Here is a 19,664-nt window from a genome sequence, read left to right as displayed (position 1 = left end):
TTGAGAATACTTAAGATCTACTCTTAGCAATTTGAAGTTAACAATACGGTATTATTAACTATAATCACCATACTGTACATTAGATCCCCACAACTTATTCGTCTTATAATTAAAAGCTTGTATCCTTGTACCAACCTCTCCCCATTACCCCCACTCGCCAACGGATGGGTTTTTTGACTGCTGTGTGGACCCTGGTTTGGTAATGAATTTGGGCTTGAGCTCCTTGCCAATGGGAAATGGGATACTGGTGACTCGTGGCATGCAAGGGCATCGTTATCAAGCCGCCTATCACCTGGTTGATTATGATGAAGTGCCGACTGAAGCAAGTGCCCTGGGAGACCACTTGGCTGCTGCACTTGACTCTTATGGCAGTAAAGGTGACTACAAGGACTGTGGCATGGAAAGGATTCTCCTGGGTGCATCCGTTTGCTTAAAGAAAGAAAATGACAAGATCAGGCCTTTAAATTTTCAGCCTAAGTCATGTTCAGAGATCCAGGGACGTTTTCTGGCAGCCGTAAAATAATCGTATAGCTGCAGGGCTGACATTGCTGAAAATCAAACACATAATCGAATGAAGTATGTTGTGGAATGACAATGTAAGTTGAGTTCATAGACTTGGGAGATCTTCCATGTGGAAGAAACGGCATTGATTATGAAGGAGTGGAGCCGAAGCCTGGGGACATCTAGGTAGGCTCAGACCTAGTTGAGAATCTTGAACCCCTGAGTCATTTGGAGCCTCCCTTGCCAGTGAAAGCAGCCTGTCCTCTGATATCTGAGAAGAGTAGCCTTCCTGTGTTTGAATATCCTATAATAATCTCACCTGGAGCATGGCAGGTGAGACACGGGATGACGGTTCTCCTCAAAGCCCACACCAGCCAGCCTTGTTACCCCCTAACACTGGTTTCCCTATAACTACAATCAGATCAGCACGCTGTAGGAGAAGGACAAAGGCCGGCCTGGGAGGAAATCATTCATATGCCAAAAGAATTGCAAATTTTGTTCATTTATGCCAGCAGAGAACTAGGGAATGTGTGTGGGAATGGACCCAAGGATGTTAGAATAAGGAGGATGGGATTTTTGCAACTGGTGACGTTATTTCTCTGGGTGCACTTCCCAGCAAGCCTGTATCTAATGTGTTATCTTGTGCAGCTGAATGTGGCTCTGCCAGTTTTCTTAGTTGGTTGGCTAAGCATGGAACTCAATGGTGGCCTATGTTTAAGGAGATTAAGATTCAAGAATGTTCCTGGCATCATGTAGAGAAAGGAATCCAAAGACTCTGTGAGACAGAAACGCTGGAACAGGTCTATCATACACGAAAAGCACACCCACCACCCCACTGAGAGGGCCCCAGGGACATTCCCTTCAACAAGGCATTGAGAAACATTGGTGAGGGAAGCACCAGCAGCCTTGGATAGCTCTGTGGTCGCTGTTCTCTGCAGGCCACATATGATGGTGGGAGATGCTGCATTGAGATGAGGTCCCTGGTTTGAGTAGGGATGATGGGACCTCAGGTGCTTGGGAAAGCAGAAGTAAGGCCAGAGCTGGAGGAACAGAAGAGTCCCATCCATGGTTTTTAAAAATAAAAGAGAACTATGTGTATATATGACAAAGCCTCAGCGGCCACCTCCTCTTTGGGCATGTGGTAAAGGAGGCTTCTGATTTTACTCCACCATGTCCTGCAGTTTGGGAGATTTTTACCTTGAGGATGAAGGCATGGATTAAAAAGAGAGAAAACTTTATTATGGGCAAAATCTGAAAACGTGCACATCTTTATCAGAAAAGTAAACCTTGTCCAACTTCGCTATAGGGTGGCATCTAGCTAAACCCCAGGGCCACTTAATTTCCCACTAGGGTAAATAGACAGCTAGCTTCATTTCATTTTTCCTCTGGCAGAAAGTTTAAAATACTACCTCCTGTACCCCGGGTGGGACTCGAACCCACAATCCCTGGCTTAGGAGGCCAATGCCTTATCCATTAGGCCACCGGGGCTCATGAGAAACGTTTTACAACAGTCCTAAACCAGTCTTTCTGTCACCTCCCCGTGGTTCCTGCACATTACGCACAGCCTCCCGGCTCCAGCTCGGCGGGTCCTTGGTCCCCTTGACGTCCGTATTCGGCGGGTGCATCCTCTTAGAGCCCGCCGGTTCCCGAGCATCCTGGGGCTCGGGAGAGGTCGCGCACGCGCGGATGGAGCTGAGGTACGATCCTCGCTTAGGATGTAGGAAGTCTGCGGATCAAGTCCCGGAGGAGCCCTTTCCCCATCTTTTTAGGAGAATCCGAGTCCTGGGATAATTAACATCAAGAAGGCGTTCGAGGGGGCAGGAGCGCGCCCGCGGCGGTGCGGACGGCCGGGCCATGGCCGAGAAGTTCGACCACCTGGAGGAGCACCTGGAGAAGTTCGTGGAGAACATCCGGCAGCTCGGCATCATCGTCAGAGACTTCCAGCCCAGCAGCCAGGCCGGGCTCAACCAGAAGCTGAATTTTATTGTTACTGGCTTACAGGATATCGATAAGTGCAGACAGCAACTTCATGATATTACTGTCCCTTTAGAAGTTTTTGAATACATAGATCAAGGTCGAAATCCCCAACTCTATAACAAAGAGTGCCTGGAGAGGGCTCTGGCTAAAAATGAACAAGTTAAAGGCAAGATTGACACAATGAAGAAATTTAAAAGCCTGTTGATTCAAGAACTTTCTAAAGTATTTCCTGAGGACATGGCTAAGTACCGGAGCATCCAGGGGGAAGACCATCCTCCTTCCTAACTCCCTCCTCCGTCTGTCTGAAGATCCTCCTAGCCCTGCACGAGTGGCCGTGACCTGCAGGCAGCCTTGACTGAGCGGCACCAACGCTGTTTCCTGGGCCCATCCTCCCGCCACCTTGTCCTCGTCGTTGGCCTCTGGGGACGGCAGGGCCTGGAGGGCGTACGGGGCTGTGCCACCAGCTGCCCCTTCTCCCTGACGTGCTCTGTTTGGTCCTCTAGCTCTCAGGGGACTGGTGATCACACAACTTTGAGTGCGATGTGTATGATTCTCCATGGCCAAATAGTCTTGGAAATATTAAATATGATAGGTAAAGTAAAAGTTTAAAAAAATTATACCTAATAGTTTTCTTTTAATATACTTTCTGTTCTTTTTTTTTCTTTCTTTTATGGTGTCAAAGAAAGCTAAACAAAAAGACAAAAGGAAAACTTGGTTTAATATAAGTACTTTAAATTCGTTTTGTATTTTATATTTTTAAGTATAGTGCATAAAGAATGTGTTCAATGGAACTGTGTTTCCATAGATTTCAGTTAGTCTAATATAATAAGTCTTTAAGTACTTAAAAAAAAAAAAAAGAAGGTGTTCGTTATGCAAAATGTGGGAGCAGAAGGGAGAGAGGCAACAGCCAGGAGCTTGGGAAAAGTGTCGGTCCCTATCTTCATCCTCCTCCCTACATTGCCCCTTAGACCAAAAGTGTTTTCTGGTTCCAAGTCTGTGCAGTTTTTAGCAGAGTCCAATGGCCTTAGGTCTTTGTCCTAAGGATGCTCCGTAATGGCTCTGTATCTGCCCAGCCAGCTCAGTTGGTAGAGCGTGAAACTAGTATCAGAGGACCCAGCGTTTACTTTCCCACCAGAAGATGGGTATTCTTTGCCATCTCTAAAGTATTTGTCTTACTGTGGCTACCAGAGGCGGGGTGGAGGGAGGCGTGGGGGGAATTAGATGAAGGTAGTCAAAAGGTACAAACTTCCAGTTATAAGTAAGTACTAGAGGTGTAGTATTCAACGTGATAAAGAGAATTAACATTGCTGTACGTTATAAGAAGAGTTAATCCTAAGAGTTAAGACAGAAAATCCTATGAGTTCTCATCACAGGTTGATGAATGGTCACTAAACCTGTGATAAGCATTTCATGATGTATGTAAGTCAAATCATTATGCTGTACACCTTAAACTTATACAGTGCTGTATGTCAATTATATCTCAATAAAAGTAGGGAAAATAATAAAAATGTTTATCTTAATGAAGTTTCTCTTTTTATTTATAAGCCCTTAGTAAACCACTGAGACATCACAAAAACGATAAAGGAGATGGTGACACTCCTCATGACTCCAAGGTCACCTGCGCCCACTGTAGGGGTACACGCTCAGCTGCCATTCCCCCAGCGTTTTCCCTGGTGGGAGGAGGTCCCATCACTTTGGTCATTCCGCTTAGCCAGAATCCCTTGGTAAGAACTCGGTTCCGCAGGTAGAGTCGTTTTTTCCAGGTAAAATGATGACTCAATCCTGGGCATATTCTTTACATTTAAATTTTTAAAAAAACATTCACACTAATCATTTAAGGGTATACTCTCACTGCAAGAAATCGAAATAATCTATTAATTTCTTTTCACATTTTTTATTGTGGTAAAATATACACTTAAGGTTAAATTTGCCATTTTAACCATTTTTAACTGTACAATTTACTGGCATCAGTTACATTTACAATATTGTGCAAGCATCATTACTATCTATTTCCAAAACTTCTTCATCACAATAATCTATTATATTTTTAAATGCCCCTGTCCACTGACCCCTTGGGGATGACCTACCCGTGCAAAAATTCAACCCCTCATCTGTCACAGTTCTCGTCGTCTGAGCTATATTCATGCAGCCAGTCCCGTGTGGGCTCCCGGCACTCACGGCCGGTGGACTTCAGAGTCAGCATTCCGTCTGGATCTGAGCACTATAGGTCCTCACAGCGCCCTCGGGGCCTCCCAGGCGTCCCGAGCTACGCAGCTGCAGGTGCAGGGCTACTTCCGAGGGGTGGACATAGCCCGAGGATCCTAGGCCCGCGTAGGGAGCAGTCTGGAGAGAGGGAAAAGTGTTTGTTTGTTTGTTGTTTTTTACCCGGAGTAGAAAAAGCAATCTCCGCAACGACCACGAAGGGACTCGAACCCTCAATCTTCTGATCCGGAATCAGACGCCTTATCCATTAGGCCACGCGGCCTTGCCGCTATTTCGGTTGCAGCTTTTCTCATAAAGCTTTCTCAGGCGCCTGTTCAATATGCCCTAATACGCATGCTCACACTGGCAAGGAGCCCCGCCCCTCGGGCTCGGTGTGAGCGGGGCTCCAAGCTGTACGACTGAGCGCTACTGAGCACAGCCCAAGTGAGGGTTCGAGCCTGGGTGAGGCTGCCCAAGCCCCTCCTGTCCCGAGAGGCTCCTGATCTCTTCTCCCACGTGCCCCCGGCCCGCAGTGGGTCAGGAGTTGCCCTCTGCTCCCCCAGCCCCTTTGCTTCCCCTATCACAGCTCTGCTAAACCTGCCATGCTCTGTTCCAGTCTTATGGCCCCAGAATGGACTCTGACTGCTGTATAGGCAGAGGCCCTGTCCGTGGCCCCAGCGTGGTGTGCAGGTGGGGTGCGCGTGCTGGGAGGATGGTGTGGACCCCGCGCTGCCCTTTCCCAGGACATCCAGCTCAGCCTAGCCCATGTTGGGTTTCTTAGAGCCGGAGGCTGCCCTGGCGCCTCCCCTGCTCCCCCTCCTCACCCGGTGGGCCCAGCCTCTGAAGTGCCAGGCACTCTGCATACATTATCTCACTTAGTGTCACAGCTCCCTGCGTGCAGGCGCTATTCACGTGTACAGCGATCATCATGTTTATTCCATGGTGGCTGAGCCTCCCGTGCTATCGCGCTGCTTTTAGATGAGGAAACCGAGGAGCGGATGGGGTCAGGGATGGCGTTGGTGTGTGGCCACCCACAGTCAGCATCCCCTTGGTAGCCGCGGGCTCAGTCAGGCCTGCAGGCAGAGCGAGCACCTCAACGAGCTGCGGATCTCCAGACAGGCCTTGCGGTGCTCATCACAGTCGGGACCCAGCACGTCTAGCTTGCACACCTGCTAATTGACCTGTGCCGACCACACCCAGCCTGTGCCCAGGACTGCCAGGTCCCCCAGCGCCCAGCCTGGCATCCAGTGTATTGTAAGGCCTAAAGTTTCAAGTGTTGCCTTCACATCTTTGGGTCTCACAGGCCCCGTTGGTTTCCCCTGCTCTTGTCAGCTGTACCCCCCGACCCAGCAGGGAAGGCCCCCCATCCCGCTAGTTCCCCCACCAGCCAGATCAGCCACACTCCACCCCAGTTCCCTGCCAGCCTGTGAAATTATTCAAACTAGTACCCCACCCCGTTACTACAAAATCTGCATCTACAACCCCTGCTGGTTCCCTGTGCTCCCCAGGGAAACACTGAGTGGCCGGAATGGCCTGAGGTGTCCTCCTCCCCCAGCTGTGAGTATATGTGGTTAATAACTGCTGTCCGTCTCACTGTCCAGGGCCGGGTGTTGTGTGTTCAACCGTCTCATACTATTGAGGGCGGGGTATCCCTCCCTCTGCAATGGGGTGAATAGGAGGTGACCAGAACACTAGGGCTGAGAAGAAGGATGAATCCAGCTCCTCTCCCCAGGAGACCCCCCACCCCCAACTCACCTCAGTCATCAGCTCCAGGAGGTCTTCCCTGGGGTCAGCTCTGAGGACCTCCACCAGCATCTGGATAAAGTCTCAGCCCTTCTCATCCCGAAAGGCTACACAGCCCAGGCCAGGGGACCAGGGCCAGAGTGTCAGACTCAGGCCCCTGCCAGCTGCCTTCCAATCCCCAGGGGCCTATTGTTGGTGGAAGTGGGGGCAAGCACACAGGACCCCAGCAGTCAGGCAAGAGAATGGGGCAGGGAGCAGGAACTTCTCGCTTCCAGATCAAGTTGTTGCTCAATGTTTGTGCAGTGAATATACAATGGATTCAATATCGAAGAAACATTTACTGTGAACCTACTACGTGCCAGGCACTGGCCAGGGCCCTGAGGCAGACAGAACTGTCCTGCCCTCATGGAACTTACAGCCTAGAGGAAAGGATGTAGGTACAGTGCTTAGCAGAGCCAACCTTCAATATGTGCTCACCATCGTTACTATTATCATAAATAATATACATGGAAGGAAGGCGGCTTAACTGCGACGAGGCTGGTACCCCTGCACCCCAACAGCCAAGCGCCAGATGCCGCTAAAGCCACTTCAGATCTCTGGCCAGGAGGCTAGGCCCTGTGTAATGGGCTTTGTGGAGACCCATCCCCTTACCTTCAGTGGCTGCGTAGACCATCAAGATGTCTGCTTGGTTAGGGCTCCCTGGAGTGGGGCCCCCGGAGAAGCTGCCTGCAAGAGGGACCAATGCCTTTTACCCAGCGTCCTGGGACTCCACCAGCCCCAAGGGTCTCCTCCAGTCTTGCTCAAGGGCACACAGGGCAGTAGAAAGAGTGCAGAGCAGGAAAGCCAGATCAAGTTTCAAATCTCAGCCCTGCTGCTTCTTACCAGCTGTGTGACCTCGGGAAAGCTATTTCACCTTCACTTGTTTCAGGCTCAAGTAGGGGAAGAAACTCTCCATTTTCAAAGGCCTTTGCCATTTAAGGTTTTCCTTCCCATCTTCTTGGCAAAGAGAGGAAGGAGGTGGCAGCAGGATCCCAGCTCAGAGCCCTGGAAGTGCTCTCCAGACAGCTCCCCCCATCAGCCCCGCCCAAGCCCAGGCTCCCTGAGGTAGGTAGACCCACCTTGCACATCAGCATAGATGTGGAGGACATCGGCCGGGGAGGGGGTGGCTGGTGGTGCCTGCAGCCAGCGCCACAACCAGGGGAGAGTGTGCGTCCCACACCAGTGTGCGTCCCTGTGCCCTGGGGAAGGAGGGAACAGTCACGTCCTTTCACTCAGGAGACACCTGGGGGTGCTTCCAGGGCTCTAGCCCCCAGAGCTCCTGGGCAGGCTGCCAGGCTGGAAACATTCAGAGCACCGAATGACAGGTGCTGAGGGTGAAGTGCTCAAGTTCATGGACATGACTCCTAGGAGAGGCTGGGAGAGGGGGTGGGGAAAGGGCAGGGCTCACTCAGGCTTCTTGGAGGAGGTGGACAGCAAGTCCTGGGAGGCTGAGGGCTGGGTGAGGAGAGCCAGGGCTGCAGGAGGCTGGCTGGAGGGAAGGACCCGGCCAAGCCTCCAGGGCGGGCTCCAGGCCCTGCTCACCCCATGGCAAGCCTGAAGCAGGAAGATCTTGGGGCAGCCCCACAGGGCCCTACAGCAGCTCAGCTCCTGCACCAGCGCCTCTGGCTGCACCTCTTACCTATCAGCACCCAGTAGCTGCCCCTGAGGCCCCCCGTGGGCCATCAGGGCCACAAGGGCACAGCTCACAGGGTCCCTGCAGGCATCCAGCCACTCCCAGAAATGGACCATCTCCTCCTGGAAAGTCTGGGGGTGGGGATGAGATCAGGCCTGGGCCACAGTCACGGCCTCCCTAGCATCTGGTGGCCCTCTCTCTGGGTGGTTTCTCTAACCCCCTGCCACACTACCTCCCACCTCCTTCCAGCCTCAGGCCCGGGGAGCAAGTCCTTTTACTTTCTTTCTTTTTTTAAAAATTAAAAAAAAAATTTTCTGGCGGTGCTATGTGGCATGTGGGATCATAGTTCCCCGACCAGGTATCAAACCTGTGCCACCTGTATTAGCAGGCAGATTCTTAACCACTGGACCACCAGGGAAGTCCCACAAGTTCTTTTTCTAACCCTCTGGTTGCATGGCCTCATTGGAAGTGACGTGGGTCCAGCCTCCTGCAGCTGGTTCTCTGGCCCCCCTGGAGAAGCTGCACCAAAAAGTTAAGAGCTGTGAGGGGAGGGCAGTGAGCTGACAGGTGTGTGGGAAGGAACCTGAGACCCTCCCAGGAAAAGCCTGAGGGTCCAGCCAGGGCCTTGAGCAGGGGAGAGGAGAAATGGCCAGTGTGGGGGGCTTCAGGGTCCCTGGAGACTGTGCTTCCAGAGTCAGGGAAGTGGGTTCTGCATGCGTGCAGCAGGGAGGATGGAGGCTAAACTTGGGGGTGCACTTCCTGCCCACGATTGGTAAGAGGCTAAGGAGAGAGTGCCCAGGGTCCTGGTGGGGGGTGCCTTCCTCAGAGCACCACCCGAAGTTCTGGGCTTCCCCTCACCTGGGCTGTAGGGTCTGTCTTCAGGGTGGTCTCGAAGCCCAGGGCCTGGCACAGGTCCCCAGTGCCTCCACATCGGGCTGGGCCCCAGGCCGGTCCTGGGTCACGGCCAGGAGGAGGGCGGCCCTGGCCCCAGACAGGTCACACTGAGCGCTGGGGCTGGGTTTTGGCTACAGACAGGATTAAGGTGGATTCAAAGTGGTCTGAGGACCTCCCAGCTCCTCGCCTCCCTGCCTCAGGTCTCCCGAGCCTCTCTCCCAGTCGAAACTGTTGCCACAGAAAAGCAAACATGTATTAAAAAATAAAATAAACCAAGATAAATGTCAAAAAAAAGAAACTGCTGCCACATGGTTGGACCCCAGCCATGTCCCGCTAATCTCGAGCCCCCAGAGCTCCACGTCCCCTAGGCACAGTGCCCCCCCTCAAGGAGCTCCCAAAGACTGGGCAGTAGGTAGCCCCTGAGGACTCTTCAGCTGTCCAGCAGAAGACCTGGTGGGGGTTAGGGCCGGAGGACTCCTCAGGCAGCCGCTCCGTGCGGGTGCAGTTATGGGGGAGCAGGACCCTGGCTCCAGGGAACAGCTTGGCCAGGCTCCTGGCTACCACTGTCTCTTTGGTAAGGACTAGTTTGGCGCAGGTGGCGGTGTGTTAGAGACCCTAACCAGACACTAACCCTGCCAGACACTAACCCTGCCAGAATGGAGGGAGGAGGAGACAGACAAAAGAAAGGGAGGGCCCAAGGGGGGTCTTAGTTCAGGCTGAATCACAGGATTCCCAGGACATGGATGGCCTCAGGTAGACACTGGCTGCACCATTAGCCATGCTGTTCCCCGGGGTCCAGGGATCAGCATGCACAGAGATGGGGCGCTCCCAGAGCGGGTCAGGGCCTGTCTGGGAAGGCTCGCAGGGTGGGCACCGCCTGGGGAGGCCGGGGAGAACTGTGGAGCAGAGCTGGGGCCCATTCTCACCTCCAGTGACCACCCAACTGCCCACTGAGACCTTTGGGCCTCGGGACCAGACCTGAATCATCCCCAACCCTGGACCCCAGGGACCCACAGTCTGACGAGACAGTCACTGCCAGGTAAGTGTGAACAGGGGTGGATGGGAATACAAGTGTCAACCCAGGGATTGTAAGGGGCATGGTTGACGCCTGGAAGGGTCTGTGTGAGGCTAGGTCGAGAGGGAGGGATGCCAAGCAGAGGGAGCAGCCTGGGCAAAGGCACGGAGCTGAGAAGATACTGCAACGTGTGGGGGACCCTGAGTGGGTTGTGAGGACGGGCGTGGGTGGGGGTGGGAGGCGAGGCTTTGAAGCTGACACCCATTGCAGGCAACACGGCCTTATGTTGTGGAATGAATGGGTGGAGGTAATGGGTTCAGGACAACACAGCAGAGCCACAGCACCCCTCCTGGACGCCTCTTCTGGGCCTTCACCTGGTCAGCAGCTGCAGCAGCGACCAGTGAAGACGACGGCCACAGAGCTCGCCCAGGCCAGTGAGGAACGCTCCAGGCTTGGGGGTAGCTGGGTGGGGAAGCAGCACACAGGCCTGGAGGGAGGGTCTCAGCCCTCCTGCCCACCCCCCAGACCCGCTTTGCCCTGCCCCGCAACTGGGGGTCCCTGGCCAGCCCACTCACCCCCGGGGGGAAGTGGAGAGCAGCAGGAAGACTTGGGGCAGCCCCACCAGCCTCACAGCGGCTCAGCTCCTGGACAGCTGCTGGGGCTGCCTCAGCTGCTCACTGGGGGCCACCAAGGCCAGTAGAGCACAGCCCACAGGGCCCCCGTGGGCATCCAGCTGCTCCCGGAACCTAACCAGTTCCCCATGGAAACCCTAGGGCAAGAGCGAGTGCTGGGCCTGAGTCCAGGGAGGCCCCAGGTGGGACTGGGGGTGGAGGTGGGAAGAGGCAGGCGAGGGCTCACCTGGACCAAGGCCTCCCACCTCTTGCAGCTCTCAAAGCCCAGCGTCCAGAACACACCCTCCAGGACAGCGAGTGTAGAGGCTGACACCTCAGGACTGCTGAGTGACAGGGTCACCCTTGGACCCTGCCCACTGTACTTACCTTGGGGAGGCAAGGCCAGAGTCGGGCCAGGGTAGGGCTCAGCTGGGAGCCAGCTGGGCTGGGTCAGGTCGTGCCTCCGACTACCTTTCTTCCCAGGCTGTCCCGAGCATCTGCCATCTGCGAGGCCACCTGCAGGGTCCCAGACACCAGGAAAGCCATGGGGCTATGTGGGGGTTTCCTCCAAGCACAGAGTTCACCTCCCGGGCCCAGTGCCAATGCTCTTGGTCCCAACCCTTGGCCTCTCCCTGAGTCCCATCCTATCAGCTCTGTTTATGAGCTGAGCTGGACCCTGTCCCCTGCCCTGGAACCCTGCGTTCTGGGCCCTACGACCCCAGGCCCTGCTCTGTTCCCTGGCTCCAGCGGGCTGCTTCCTGGCTGGCACTAACACGCCCCCACCTGCACCAGGAGCCTGTATCCAATCCTATTCTTAGCTCCTGGCCCACCTGCTACCTGATCTCGTTACACCCCAGTGTCTCCCTTCTGAGCCAGCCACCAGCACCAAAAAAATTTGTGCACTGCTCCCGCCACCCATCACCCCTACTCATTCAGGGCACCCACACGCGTGCACGCACGCACACACACACACACACACACACACACAAACACAGAGCAACTGCCAGCCTGAGGGCATGGGGAGCAGTGAAGGGCATCATCCCAGAGGTAGAAACCCCGGGCTGGACTCAGCTGTCCAGTGAGACCCCGGCAGCGTCATCTGGGAAATGGGGTCTGTCCAGTGACCTCAGGATGAAGCCCAGGTTAAATGGGGGCGCAGAGAGGCTGGCACACACACACTGCGGGACAAAACATCTTGTCTCAGCCCGCCCTCACTGCCTCTCAGGTGGCCCCTGAAGCCACCACCTGGTGAATCAGAAAGGACTCGGTGGGGTAGAAGGTGCTCTCAGCACGTGCCTACCAGCTCCACAGGGCCCAGCCTGGGGATGGCAGGGGCGGGGGGGTCAGATGCGAAGGGCTGGGTGGGGATGGGGCATGGCCCATTTTGACTCAGCAGCACTCTCTCCCTAAGGGATTTGAGCACAGGGTCCAGCTTAGTGCTCCAGATCCTCTACGGGCAGCATGAGCCACCACCCTGACCAGTCACGGACTCTGAGTCTGGTTCCTCATTTCATCAAAGGGAGAGAGGGAGTGGCCTCGTAAAGGCCCCACTCCCAGTCAGCTCCCTCACTCTCCGGCTGAGTAGGGAGGGGTGCCACCAGCTGTCCCATCCTGAGCTGTCCTCAGACTAGGACAGGCACTAGCTGACAGGAGGAAGGACCCAAGGCTCATGGCAGCCCTTGGGGCCCAGGTGACCTGGAAGCCAAGAATGTGGCTCCACCTGATGACCATCCAGCATCACGTGCCACTGTGACCACCAGGCCAGGAGGCCCAGGGGTACGAATTCCAGGTCCCCCCAACCCCCAGCAGCCACCTAAAGAACAAGAATAGCCTGGAGAAAGTTTTCATGTTTATTCAACCTTTCTGCTGCCCTTTGAGGCCAGCTGGGCCAGCTCCTTGGGAGGGCCTGTGGTCTGTCCCTGTGAATGCCCTTCTGCAGGGAATACAGCGCCTCAGGAGTTAGTGACAAGGTGCTGATGGAGTGCTAGTGTTAAGTACCATAAACCCCGAGACTCCAGGAGACTGGGGAGCAGCGGGGGCAGCGGGCCTCCGCTGGCCCTGTTCTTGGTCTGCACAGTTGGCCTCTGTCCCTGGAGCCAACACCACCCTCCCCAGACTGGTAGAGGGTGACTCTTGGGAACTCAGCTGGGGGCAAGCTGGCTGAGGGCAGAGGCAGGCAGCTTGCATGCTGCTGGGACAGCGCAGAGCGGTCAAGGTCTGGAAATGGGAAGGGCTGGAGGCCAGAAAGCCCCTGTGGCTGCACCCAGGACCCAGGTCCTCATGGGTGTGGGCTGACTGACCCTCCCAGAGCCCAGCAGTACCCTAAGGCTTAGCCTTCACCCCCGTGGGAAGGCACAGGATGGCAGGACAGGAGGCCCAGCTCATAGACCCAGCCGAGAAGGCTGGGAACAGAGAGCGACGGGGCCAAGCAAGGCTTAGGGGGTTCTGGGATGGAGACCCCAGGCCTGCCCGAGTCCTCATACGTCCCTGTGCCCCAGCTTCTCCCCTGTGCTCACGCCACCAGCCTGGAATGTGCTGGGGCTCCAGGAAACCAGGGGGCAAGAAAAACCCCAGAGCAGTTAGGGGCATGGCCACGAGGTCACAAGGGATTCCATGCCTGGTGGGCGTTGGCCAGGTCCCCAGGAGGGCAGGGCTGATGGGTTCTGCACGTGGGGGACCCTGCAGTCCTGCCGGCAGCGGAGATGGTGGACTGGGCCGGGTGGGGACCCTGCCTGGGCTGCCCTTCCGGCCCTCACCCCACAGGCTGGGCCATCTTGGCGTGCAGGCTCTGGTGGGCGATGAGGTGGGCGCGCTGCTTGAAGCTCTTGTCGCACTCGCCGCAGCCGAAGGGCCGCTCGCCCGTGTGCACACGCCGGTGGTCCAGCAGGTAGGAGCGCAGTGAGAAGCTCTTGCCGCAGTCACTGCAGCCGAAAGGCTTCTCGCCCGTGTGGATGCGCTGGTGGTCGGCCAGGTAGGCACTGCGGCTGAAGCTCTTGCCGCACTCGGAGCAGGAGAAGGGCTTCTGGCCCGTGTGCACGCCCTGGTGGCGCACCAGGTCCGAGGAGCTGCGGAAGCTCTTGTCGCACTCCTGGCACTTGTGCGGCTTCTCGCCCGTGTGCGTGCGCTGGTGGCGCGCCAGGTCGGAGCCCCAGCGGAAGCGCTTGCCACACTGGCCGCAGCTGTGCGGCTTCTCGGCCGCCAGGTCCCGGAACTGCCGCCGGCGCGTGGGTGGCCGCCCCCGCCGCGCCCCCGCTGCCCGCCCTCGGGGCACCCCCGGCCGGGCCTCGGCCTCCTCCAGCCTCCAGGACACGGTCACATCGCCAGCAGCCTGGCCCGGGAGCGCCGTCACCACCTCCTCCAGCCGGGATCTCTCGCTGTGGCTCGTGAGTCCCAAACCTGCAAGCGGGGAGGAGGCGGCCTCTTCAGTGCCACGCGGTTCCAGGGACAGAGTTGAGGGGAGGCAGAAACGAGGCTCCCGGCCAGCGCCTGGGGCTCAGGTTCAGACAGCCCTGGGCTCCAGCAAACTCCAGCCTCAGCTTCCTCCTCCATGGAATGGGGACACGAGAAAATGACGACAGAGAAACCGTTCAGAGTAAGCGGCAAGGGGCTTGCTGGGCGTCTCCAACAGAGGCACTTACTAACTACAGGGCTAACCAATCTACACCCCCTTCCCACACTGCGATCCAACGTCCCACCCCAAGCCCTGCCTATTCAAATGCCAAAACTGCATAGACTGAGGTCATCTATAAATGATCCCAACCCTCACCATTTGTTATCAGCAACCAAGGAACCACAGGGCTCAGCTAACATGGTTCCTCTCGCTATACAAGCTCTTGTCCTCTCAGCTCAAGAACAAATGGAAGTGGATCAGGAGGGATCTTAGCCGGTCCCACTGGGTTGCACAGATTAAATGAGATGATCCCCAAACAGTGCTTAGGAAGGCCCTGACCTGGAGAGAAACCCAGCAGCGCGGCCTCTAGTGAGCAGGTGTCTCTCCGCGCCTCTTCACTGGGCAGGCTGAGGGGGCCTCACAACCACGTTTGCACGAAGTCCCAGCTCCGTCCCTTCAGTGTCCTTCAACCTCTCTGAGTCTCAGGTCCCTCGTCTATAAACATGCACACGCTTTCATGCGGTGGGTTGTGAGGATCCCATGAGAAAATGCCTGTACCCGTGCTCAGCACAGTCCTGGCATGTTGCCCATGCCATCACAGGCAGAGAAAAGTGAACACCAGCACAAACGAAACCTCCGGGGGCTCTTAAAGAGACGCAGGGAAAGCCCTCTTTGGAGCCAGCTAAGCCAGGACTTGGGAGGAAGACTGAGGATTCCAGCAGGGTGTGCAGGGGTGGGGCCTGACTGGGCCCACCCATTGCTGCTGGGACTCCAAGGAGGCGAGAGCCTCCAGCTCAAAAGAGCCAAGGACGCCAAGGCCCCTCGCTGTGCCCACTGCTTACCCAGGGCAATGTTCTGGGAGTTCTCCCTTTTTATGTCCCAGAAGAGATCTCTCTGAGCAGGGTCCAGGGACCCCCATTCTTCCCGGGAGAAATAGAAGGGAATGTCTCCAAATGTCACAGGTCCCTGGAATGAGGTGAGAAAACCCAGTTCAGGGCTGCCCTGCTCAGGACTCCCCAGACAGTCATGGGCAGAGACATGAAGGGGGATGGGAAACAGGACAGGTCCAGGCCAGAAAAGGATGGATGGAAGAGGCCTTGGTGAGAAGGCATGACCCATTACAGGGACTCATCAGCATCAGAGGGGACAAAGGAACTGGTAACTCACCCCAGAGTCAAAGCAGGTATCTGTCGTCTCTCTGGTGCTCCCCTCTTTAAGAAGAGCCGGAAGCTGGGCTGCAGGGAAAGAATGGAGCCTCAAAGAGGCCAGCCCAGGCCGGGAGTGAGATCTCGCAACTCTCCTTCACACACACACGTACACACCTTGCCTTCTCAGAACAGAAATACCCTTCTTGCTCCCTTTAGGGCAACGTCCAGGAAAGACCCAGGCCCCTGTCCAGCCACTCTGCCACCTTCAAGTTTACTCACCACCATGGCTGTGCTGCTCCCAGGGTACAGGTGGCCGGCTTTGTGTCCCTGCCTTCCGGGGAGGCCCCTGGGCCTGAGATCCCTGGACTGCAGCCTCAGGTTCCGCCCCCTCTGAGGGCACATCCTGTGCAGGAACCACAACATGCTCATCAGCACCAAGACCAGATGGGGGAGACAGAGTTTAATCCCTGGGAAGGAGACACAGGACACATCCCTCAGGAGGCTGGGTGTGGGGAAGAAGGTCAACACGGGGCCCCAGGAAAGACCAGATGAGAATGTGACACCAGGCAGTGCTATGTGCCCAGGGACACTCCCCAACCAAGCGTGAGGCAAGAACCAGCCCCCAAAGGCCAGAATCAAAGAGCCACTTAGCAAGGGGCAGTGGGGGGAGACCTTCCTGTCAAGGGCAGAACCCCACACCCCCGCCACACATTAGCATCTCCCCAGACGCTTCCAGTGTCAAGGACCCAACACCCCACAAGACAGCAGGGTTCACAGGGACAGCTCTACCTTCTCACACCCCCTTTGGTGCTCTCACTATGCACATCACTGTATCCCCAGGGCCTGGCCTAGAGCAGAACACAAATAAACGTTTGCAGAACCTGTGGAGCTAAAACCTGCCTTCCTGGAGCATGCCCACTTTGGTCCTGCTGCTGCCCTCCAAAGCCACCAAAAGAAACCAGATTCACTTGGACAGTGTCTTTCAGAAAGGCCACACATTATGACAAGCTCCTGTGGACGCTCCCTCTGGCTCTCCATGTCCTCCCCTACCCCCAACCCCCGCCCCACCCCCTGGAGGACTCATCTCTATAGAGATGGCCACCTTTCCTCAGTCCAGGCGCTATCCAGGTGCCCCTGGATGCGGGAGGGGCCCCTCACCTGTGGCCAAGCTTTCACTGGCTGCTTCTGCAGGTCCTCCACCAAGGCAACAGCTTCCTCGCCACTCCCTGGGCATCGTTCGCATACCCAGCCCTGGACGCCCACGGGCAGCACGCTCAGGAACTGCTCCAGCACCAGCAGCTCCAGGATCTGCTCCTTGGTGCGCAGCTCGGGCCGCAGCCAGCGGCAGCAGAGCTCCCAGAGCTGGCTGAAGGCCTCGTGGGGCCCACCCGCATCCCCGTAGCAGAACTGCCGAAAGCGCTGGCGGCACACCTCTGAATCCCTGCTGTCCTCTTGCTGGGCAGCGTCCTGCTCCCAGGACGAATCTTCTACCTTCACGATCAGAAGCCCTTCTCCCTCCCCAGGGGCCTGGTCCTGAGGCTCTGGGGGGGCTGCCATTCCCCTGGCCTAAGGCTCAGGGCTGGTCAGCCTCAACCTGGGCCTTCAATCTCCCAGAGGGATCCCCAGTGGCAGCTGGGTTGGCATCTGGACAGGCACTCCTGAGGAAAGAGCAGAATAGCAGGAGGGGGGCGGTACATGAGCAATCACCAGCCTTGAGGGACATCCAGGGACTCCAGCTCCCTTTCTTCCTGGCCTTGAAGGCTATTTTAGGCTCTCCTATAAAGCCTTGCTCACATGACTCTCTCCTACCAATACATATCCGCGGCTCCTTATCCTCAGCTCCAAAATCCAAAACTCCCAGGTTTTCACCACCTGGTCTACTGACATGAGATGAGCATATTTATAACCTCAATTTATCTCACTTAATGTAAATGTTCATAGGTTCTATGGGAGAAATATTAATGTATTTGTTCAGTTTGTAAAAATCTATCAAGTTGTACTTCTGATGTATATTTCTGTATATTATTCTTCAATTAAAAAAAATTCTTTTTAACTGGGAATTCCTGGAGGTCCAGTGGTTAGGACTCTGCGCTTTCACTGCTAGGGATCCCGGGTTCGATCCCTGGGTGGGGAACTAAGATCTTGCAAGCCGTGCAGTGCGGCCAAAAAAAATGTTTTTTTTAAACTAATGTTTTGATTACTGAGTGTTGTACCAGATTGCGCTAGCGGCGTTATTTAATATACAATATATGTATTTTTCTCAAATTTTGTATTTTTCTCAAATTTTGGCCCCTAGTGTATCAGCAAAGGGCCCACAGACACCATCCTGAGCCATTTATCCAGATACACATGAACGTGGGACAGTTATACCTTACTGCTTCTCTTCACAACAGTCCTGAAAGGTCTGTATTTTGGAATATATATATATATATGTGTGTGTGTATATATATATATATATATATATTTTTTTTTTTTTTTTTTTTTTTTTTTTTTTTTTTTGGTACACGGGCCTCTCACTGTTGTGGCCTCTCCCGTTGCGGAGCACAGGCTCCGGACGCGCAGGCTCAGCGGCCATGGCTCACGGGCCCAGCCGCTCCGCGCCGTGTGGGATCTTCCCGGACTGGGGCACGAACCCGTGTCCCCTGCATCGGCAGGCGGACTCTCAACCACTGCGCCACCAGGGAAGCCCTGGAATATTTTTAATTGCTTTTTGTTTCAACAAAAAAAGTGATACAAACCATTGTAATAAAAGGGGGGGGGGTGTTAAACAATACAGAAATACATAAAAGAGAAACTCTTCCTTCCACACTGCAGCTGCACCCCCATTAACAGTCTGACATATGACCTCCCAAATCTTGCCCTGTTCATTTACTGGAAATATATCCATAGAAACCGGGAGAAAAGTGCTTTGTGCGTGTTTTTACATAAATCAGGTCTTACCGCAATACTATTTTGTCATTTGCTTTTCTACCCAACAATGCTGCCTCAGCCGCTCTAGGAGATTCCGTGGTATGGATATGCTCGTTTCTTAATGAATACCCACCCGAGTGAGGCATTCAGGTTGTTTCCAATTCTTTACTACTACACACTAAGCACTTTATTTAGTTTATTCTGAAAGGTACGCTCTCCATGCTCATCCTCCAGTGACCGAGGAGAAGGCTCCGCTCGGACAGAGCCAGGGACTCACCAGGGTCGCTCAGTAGGACTCGGCAGTCGGGAACGCGGACCCGGCCAGAGCCCCGCGCTCGGTCCCAGCAGCCTTGCCTGAGCGGAGATGAGAGGCGGAGAGGCGGGCAGCGGGTGCGGCGCCCCAGGCTTTTCCCCTGCACCTCCCTGAGGTGCGCGCCCCCTTCGGCCTCTGCCTCGGGGCGCCGGCCCCGGCCTCCCGAAGCCCTGCGCTCGACCTCGTAGCCAGGCGGGCCGCGTCGCCTGTCCCGCCCCCCAGGACTCACACCGCCCACAGTCGCCCAGGCGTTCCCAGTTTCCGCCTCCAGGTTTCGGCGCCGGAAATTCGCGCGGGGCTCGCCGGGAAACAACACGGCGCATGCGCCGAGACAAGCACTCCAACTACTCTCCCCAGGAGGGCGTTCGCCTACTGTACGGGCCTTCTCCCTGACGGATGACCAATGAACGGTGAGAATTTCCAGGGATGGCCAATCAGAAGGCAGTGACGTCATGTGGTCAACACCCATGCCCCCAGGCTGAGGTCTGCCCCTAGATTCGCGCTTTCTCCCTCTCGCCTTGTCTTTCAGTTTTCTGTGTTCCTCTGACCCGTGAAGGGTGAAAAGGAAAAGCCAAGGCTGGCCTGCTGGGCAGAGATGTCTCTGGGCCCAGCTACGAGTGGATCGCCTGTTCCGCCGCAAGGGATGCTCGGGCGTGGACTCTTCCTTCCGTCCCCTGCTCTTTCCGCTACACAGTGGGTCGAGAGCTGAGGGGGCCGTGGTCCAGGAGCCGGAACTCAGCCTTAGGAGACTCGTTTATAGCTTTTAGGGTCCCGCACCCACCCAAATAGTCTTTAGCCGCTTCTAGCAGGGCGCGGAGCTTGCTGGGAAATGCAGTCCAGTGAGGGGCCGGGAACCTCCTGCGCCGATCCTCTGTTCCCGAGGGTCGGCTAGGGTCTCTCAGCAGGATGCGGCCGTCGGGGACGCTGACCCCGACCAGCAGATTTGACTGAAGGACAGCGGGGCTCTCCAGGCTGGGGAGAATCTAAAGCAGGCGGGCCGCGTCGGGGAAGCTCTATGCATTTGGACCTGCTCCCACCCTCTTCTTACTCCCCTTGGAGATATGAGGC

At 55.7% G+C, this 19,664-nt stretch overlaps 2 protein-coding genes across 4 annotated transcripts; one reads left to right on the top strand and one right to left on the bottom strand.

Moving 5' to 3' along the window:
• Positions 1-2,355: 2,355 nt before the first annotated feature.
• Positions 2,356-2,800, top strand: LOC307198603 (mediator of RNA polymerase II transcription subunit 10-like; the record flags this gene model as incomplete). The annotated part of the gene is made up of 1 exon (XM_079945603.1): positions 2,356-2,800. One exon carries the CDS (start codon positions 2,356-2,358, stop codon positions 2,761-2,763), a length of 408 nt encoding a protein of 135 aa, XP_079801729.1. The 3' UTR covers positions 2,764-2,800.
• Positions 2,801-4,340: 1,540 nt separating this feature from the next.
• Positions 4,341-18,974, bottom strand: ZNF213 (zinc finger protein 213). 3 transcript variants are annotated; one of them, XR_013831612.1, is made up of 10 exons: positions 18,561-18,974; positions 16,532-17,031; positions 15,653-15,776; positions 15,393-15,460; positions 15,068-15,191; positions 13,372-14,011; positions 11,003-11,131; positions 7,542-7,661; positions 7,075-7,149; positions 4,341-4,821 (listed from the first exon to the last, which is right to left on the bottom strand). XR_013831612.1 is itself a non-coding variant. In XM_079945180.1 (7 exons), exons 2-7 carry the CDS (start codon positions 16,928-16,930, stop codon positions 11,083-11,085), a joined length of 1,404 nt encoding a protein of 467 aa, XP_079801306.1. In that variant the 5' UTR covers positions 16,931-17,031; positions 18,561-18,974; the 3' UTR covers positions 10,993-11,082. The 3 variants fall into 3 exon arrangements, 2 of the variants coding, with proteins under 2 accessions (XP_079801306.1, XP_079801307.1); XM_079945180.1 differs by lacking the exons at positions 4,341-4,821; positions 7,075-7,149; positions 7,542-7,661 and having other exon boundaries at positions 10,993-11,131; XM_079945181.1 differs by lacking the exons at positions 4,341-4,821; positions 7,075-7,149; positions 7,542-7,661; positions 11,003-11,131 and having other exon boundaries at positions 12,485-14,011.
• Positions 18,975-19,664: the final 690 nt, after the last annotated feature.

Source organism: Stenella coeruleoalba (genome assembly GCF_951394435.1).
Source record: "Stenella coeruleoalba genome assembly, chromosome: 15".
Classification (NCBI taxonomy): domain Eukaryota; kingdom Metazoa; phylum Chordata; class Mammalia; order Artiodactyla; family Delphinidae; genus Stenella; species Stenella coeruleoalba.
Note: the sequence above shows the minus strand (reverse complement) of the source record. Positions and strands in the feature narration are given on the sequence as shown.

What these genes read in the sequence shown, in the direction of transcription:
- ZNF213 (XM_079945180.1), bottom strand. Translation starts at nt 16,930, where the DNA reads ATGGCAGCCCCCCCAGAGCCTCAGGACCAGGCCCCTGGGGAGGGAGAA. An exon ending in CAGTGAAAGCTTGGCCACAG is followed by an intron (nt 15,777 to 16,531) that starts GTGAGGGGCCCC and finishes GTTCCTGCACAG; the next exon opens with GATGTGCCCTCAGAGGGGGC. An exon ending in GGAGCAGCACAGCCATGGTG is followed by an intron (nt 15,461 to 15,652) that starts GTGAGTAAACTT and finishes CTTTCCCTGCAG; the next exon opens with CCCAGCTTCCGGCTCTTCTT.